The sequence below is a fragment of the Lycium ferocissimum genome, chromosome 3 (genome assembly GCF_029784015.1).
Source record: "Lycium ferocissimum isolate CSIRO_LF1 chromosome 3, AGI_CSIRO_Lferr_CH_V1, whole genome shotgun sequence".
NCBI classification, from domain to species: Eukaryota; Viridiplantae; Streptophyta; class Magnoliopsida; order Solanales; family Solanaceae; genus Lycium; species Lycium ferocissimum.
The window spans coordinates 1,071,634-1,077,200 of record NC_081344.1 but is presented as its reverse complement, the minus strand read 5'-3'; the positions used below and the strand labels follow the sequence as shown (position 1 = coordinate 1,077,200).

Below are 5,567 nucleotides of genomic sequence, written 5' to 3'. Positions count from 1 at the left end.
TTTAATTTCTGTCCCTCAAATTGCTGGTCTTTAATTTGTCGCCTTCGCTTAAAAAGTGGCCAAAAATACCCCGAGGTTCTGAATTCGAACCCCCCGCTTAGTAAAAAAACAATTTCGCAAGGCAAGACTTCGTGAAAAGTCTGCCTTAAAGCAATTTTTTTTTTTTTACTCTACTAGAATTCTACAACCGAATAGGCCTAATTTTGAAACGAAACTCCACCTTATGATTTTTTTTTTTTAAACTAAGCCGGAATTCGAATCCAGAACTTTGGGTTATTTTAGAAGGACAAAAATTAAAGACCACCCCAGAATACATAGGACAGTTAGTTTATTGGGCCGGAGTATGAGCATTGATCTACTGGACCCCCAAGAATATCACCCAAATTGCACATTGCACAATCACCATCTTCTTCGCTCCCTTCTCTCTCTCTCACATCGCAAAACAGATCAGTTCCATTCACTGCTTGGTGAGCTTCACTCTCTCTATCTTTACTTGTAATTAATTGTATTCAATTCTATTTTTTCTCTCTTTTTATTTTTCTTAGAAAAAAAAAATGCAGAAATGTAATCCGATTCTAGGGTTCATAGAATTGTTAGACAATTTGTCAATTGAACGGAATACCAGCTTCATTTTTTTTTTATATGACTTTTGCATACGTCTATATAATGGATCGCAGTTTTCCAGTTCATTTGAATTTGCGATTGTTTTCCTTTTTGGCCATGTTTGAGGACCTAAATTTCAATGGGTATGGAATCTAGCATGTCAGAAATTTGTATATTGGTGTAGGTATAATTCATAAATGTGAGCTTTAGGGGCAGGGTACCCCTAATTTTCATAAAAAAACAAATTTTGTAGTTAAAAAGGGGCGGCTTGGTGTACTAAGCATCCTGCATTAGTAGGGTCCGGGCAAGGGCTGCACCCCAAGGGGTGTTATGTAGACGACCTGCCCTAAGGCAAGCATAGTGGCTGCTTTCACGGCTCGAACTCGTTACCTATATGTCACATGGAGATAACTTTATCGTTGCTCCAAGGCTCCCCCTTCGAGACAAATTATGTACTATTGGAATAAAATAAGCCCGATTAGAGCGAAATGAATACAATGGGAGTTTTAGAGAACCTCGAGCTTTAGAGGTAGGTTGCCCCTAATTTTCCTTAAAATATAAATGATCTAGTATTGGAATAAAATTAGCCCGATTGGAATGATATGAATACAAAGGATTCATATAGAGTATTCCAACTGGTTTGGGATTAATATAGCATCTAACAATGTGCTCCATTTGAAAGGACCTTGAATCTTGTCTATTTTTCTGTGCGGTGATTTGGATAAGATACATGTCTTTAAAGTTTCCTATGTAACAGACAGCCATTCTTTAGTTGAGATGATGTATTATAGAAGAAAAAATGTGCTAATTCATTTTCTCTGTTTAGATAAGTGTTTTTAAAACGGAATTTGAAGTAACTAGGTGCTTCAAATGATAACTCTCTTGTCATATCTGAAATGTGTTACAATTTGAGGATAAGAGAAGCATTGCCTTTGCTTGAGCATGTACTTATAGGTTGTCTTCATTTTCTTTTGCTTGTCTCTAACCTTCATACATTTCTTCATCACACTTGGTTAGTGGCATATTTCTTAACTTGGTAACCAATTGATAGCGCGTCTCTTAGAAAAATCAAATGTACAGTTGAGTTTCAAGCACACGGTGTGAAGATATGGGGGAGGGTCAAATTTCTAGCCTTAATCAAATGTACAGTTGAGTTTCAAGCACACGGTGTGAAGATATGGGGGAGGGTCAAATGTCTAGCCGTACTTAAACTTTTGACAATTTCTGAATGTAATGTTCATATTGTTTTTCACGAAGTTCTAATGCTTCTTCATCACATTTTTGTTGAACTTGAACCTACTTGATTTGGTTAGAGATTGTTAAAAGAAGGTTTGAATAGTATATTACATCAGATTTTTTCTTGACATACAATTAGTAGTTAAAATTAGTGCAAGCAGGTATCCTTATTGCAAAGATATCAGTGAATTGCAAGGGAAAAAAGATGTAAATTAGTTCCAAATACATTAAACTATGTTGCTCGGCCTTTCCAAAAATATTTGCGTGGGTGCCGCAGCCGTAGTAGATCCTCAAAAAAATGCACTACTTTTGGAGGATCCTACTCACACCAATACGGCATTGTTAAAGTGTCCGAGCAACATATATATTAAGTAGTAGTGTCTTGCATCTATCCGAATTGTTCAGATGTAGAACTTTGTAATTCAAGTAATAGGTTAGACAAATTGAGGCAGAATTAGAAGGGCAGAATGAGTAGAGTTATAGATCTACATGTGCAGACACAATCTTATGAATTTTTATGTCTGGGATTGAGTAAGCATATAGGGTCATGACCGAACTAAGTTTATGTGAACATTTATATTTCTCATCATTTACTTCTCATGGACTAAGATCTTTTCTTGCTTCACACATTTCTATTCGCAATGCAACTATTTCTCACCATCTCTTGCCTTGGGTGTCCGGTTATTTGTTCAAGGATAACTTGTTTCCACAAATTTGTATTTCTTTTTAAACATTTTTGCTGGTGTTTGGTAAAGGATCGAGTAAAATCATGGATGAAGCTGCAGAGCTAAGGTATTATGAAGAGGAGGATACACCAGGGATGAAAACATTTAAAGGTGCAACCACAGGTCTAGTTGCTGGTACTCTTTGGGGTGCCATTATTGCCACTTGGCATGATGTACCCCGTGTTGAGAGAAATGTTGCTCTTCCTGGTTTGATTCGGACATTGAAAATGATGGGAAGCCACGGAGTTACCTTTGCTGCTATTGGTGGAGTCTATATAGGTGTAGAACAGCTGGTGCAGAACTATAGGATGAAAAGAGATTTTTTTAATGGAGCAGTTGGTGGATTTGTTGCTGGTGCTTCTGTGCTGGGTTACAAAGGTAATCCCCTCCCCTCCACCCAACTACATCCTTTCAACTGAGATAAGTGTTTGTGGAATAATTTCTTTTTAAAAAGGCATTTGTTGCTGCATTCAATTGGCATTGTAACTGGTGCATTTGTATAATTCTAATCATTTCCGCGCCCTGGTGTTCTTGGTTGCCGTGAAGGCTTTTGGTTAATTCCTTTATCCTCTCTAATTAGATGCCTATTAAGATCTTTAACTCCACAAACAATAAAAACTTGGGTTTTTTCCATAAATCTGATTGGCATAAAATTTGTATGTGCTGTATGCATAAATACGTCTTAAACACAACCACAACCATTTTGCATGGCATTTCATTTAGTTCCTGAAAGAAACAAGGGTGAGTCTTTTTTAGGATCTGTCACAGAATAATTACTCGCTCTTGCTAACGGGGAGCAGTAACCCCTTGACTCAGCCGCTGCTATGCACATTTGAGAACAGATGAACAGAGATCCCTGTGCAGAATGAACATTACAATCTCATGAATTGCAAAAGGCAATTCAGCGGATTAAGTACATCATTCATTGACAGTGTTCTATAACCCTTGCTTCTGTAACAGGCAACCCAAATGTTACTGGGATACCGAGGGAATTTTTTTGGCTGATTTGACTTTTACTTTTGTAGGAAGGAGTATTCCAACTGCTCTCTCTGCTGGAGCTGCACTTGCAGTCACTTCTGCTATAATTGATGGACTAGGCGCGACCACGAGAACTGACAATGGCAAGGAGTACTACCCTTACACTACGAAGAAACGAGTTGCTGCTGAATGACTGTAATTGGACAGAACTAGTGTGACTCGGTGAAAGCTCACTAAGAATGATGTGACTGCACTCTCTTGTTTTATGCTGTTCTCTTTTTTCTTTAACCTGAAAGGATGATGCAAATAAGAATGCTATGTAGTCTATTTCTAGCATCTCAGGTGATTTTTGATTGAGCTTGAATACCTGACCATATATATTCAGGGGTTATGTGTTGTTCAAAAGTATGACGCTCTTTGGCTTCGCTATTTCTGATTAAAAATTGTGATGAATTGCTATAAGAGAATTCTGGTTTACAAGATGAAGTCTGACCTTTAACCTTATAAAGCACAGCATTTTGCTGTATGGAAAATAGTAGCTTTAACCAATGCTTAGATTTGCTTGCAAGTGAAGCTTGGTAGCTGAAGAACATCTTTATAGCATCGATTGATTGCTATTTCAGTAGCTGGAAACCGTAGCTGGAGGAACTTTCAGTTATGGCTTCAAGAAATTAATGTGGACTGTTATTCATAGAAGAGATTACTGGCATCTACCCGTGCTGCAGCATTTGACGCTGTTTATTTGGATCTATTTTGATCCAATCAAGGTGGTTTTCGTCCCCAGAAACTTAAAACTTGTGTTGCTCGGATACTCAAAAATGTTGTTGGGTATGTCAGTTCTGTCGAAAGTAATTCTACTTGTAGGATCCGACATGGGTGCAACAACAATTTTGAGAGTACACTGATACACTCATTGGAACATCATAACTTGACTTCTCGAATTACACTGAGCGTAATGATCATTCCTTTAGTCCTATACCTATATATTTATACATCAACCTTAACGAGTGGAGAATTATTTGGACAAACATTCAACCTAGGGACAATACTGAAACTTTTTCTTTCGTTTATTGTTTCCGTACTGTTTATTTATTGTCATTTCAAAGCATCGTTTTACCTCTTAGCAAATTACGTTCTTGTGAATTTATCAAAATACATACACTAGAAGGCTTTTAACTTTTTTGTTTCTTGCTCAACCAAACAAATAATTAAGGACCCTCGTGTACAGTGCTGTAAATACCTCCGTAAAAATCATCTTGATGATTTAGTATTCACATCAAAATGGAATTTCAATGCATCAGTGAAGCAACTAGGGTAAACATTGAAGTGTATGCGTAACTACTATGAAAAAAATATTTTTCACCTGATTGTATTTATTCTCCATAATTTTGACTACTTGTGAGTTGTGGTATGTTTTCGGGGAATAATAAGAAGGGTAGCATTTGGAGACTATCCTCTGCAGCTGTAGCTACGTGGAAGCCAGCTGTTTAAAGACATGCCCCTAGCCATTCCGCTATTCCTGCCCTAAAGCAAGGGAATCCGCTCTGACCCACCACCCTGGTAGGAATTGCCAGATTTACAGTTTCTGAATCCTTGTAATACAAGTTCTTTCCTCTAACGATGGCTACGAACTACGCGAACTGAACTGTCAAGGCTTTCAAACCAAGACTGAGAAAGCTCAATCAATAAAGACCTACTATTGCCGCTTTCTAGGCAGTGATTACACAATGAAAACTATTTGGAGTGGCTAAGAAAATAGTACATGTCAATATAACGTTCATTAGGACTTAGAAAAGAAGATTTGGCTGTGAATAAAATGGTTGTTACTGTTAATTATGGAGTATGAAGCTTTGGCTGGGAAGTTGCTCAAGGAGAGGTTCTTTTATTATAAGTAGGTTATTTAGAAGGGTGACCTTTCAGATCCTTTCTCTGTTAACTTGCAGTAATAATCTCAATTGCTAACATTTTGTCTAATTTGTATTTTACGTAATCTTTCAATTTATAATGGCATATGAAGAGTATTTT

At 37.3% G+C, this 5,567-nt stretch overlaps 1 protein-coding gene across 1 annotated transcript; it reads left to right on the top strand.

Annotated features, from left to right (window-relative positions):
• Window positions 1-329: 329 nt before the first annotated feature.
• On the top strand, window positions 330-3,950 carry LOC132049144 (outer envelope pore protein 16-3, chloroplastic/mitochondrial). The gene is made up of 3 exons (XM_059439836.1): window positions 330-467; window positions 2,595-2,942; window positions 3,590-3,950. The coding sequence occupies exons 1-3, from the start codon at window positions 344-346 to the stop codon at window positions 3,733-3,735; spliced, it is 618 nt and encodes a 205-aa protein (XP_059295819.1). The 5' UTR covers window positions 330-343; the 3' UTR covers window positions 3,736-3,950.
• The last annotated feature ends 1,617 nt before the right edge of the window (window positions 3,951-5,567 follow it).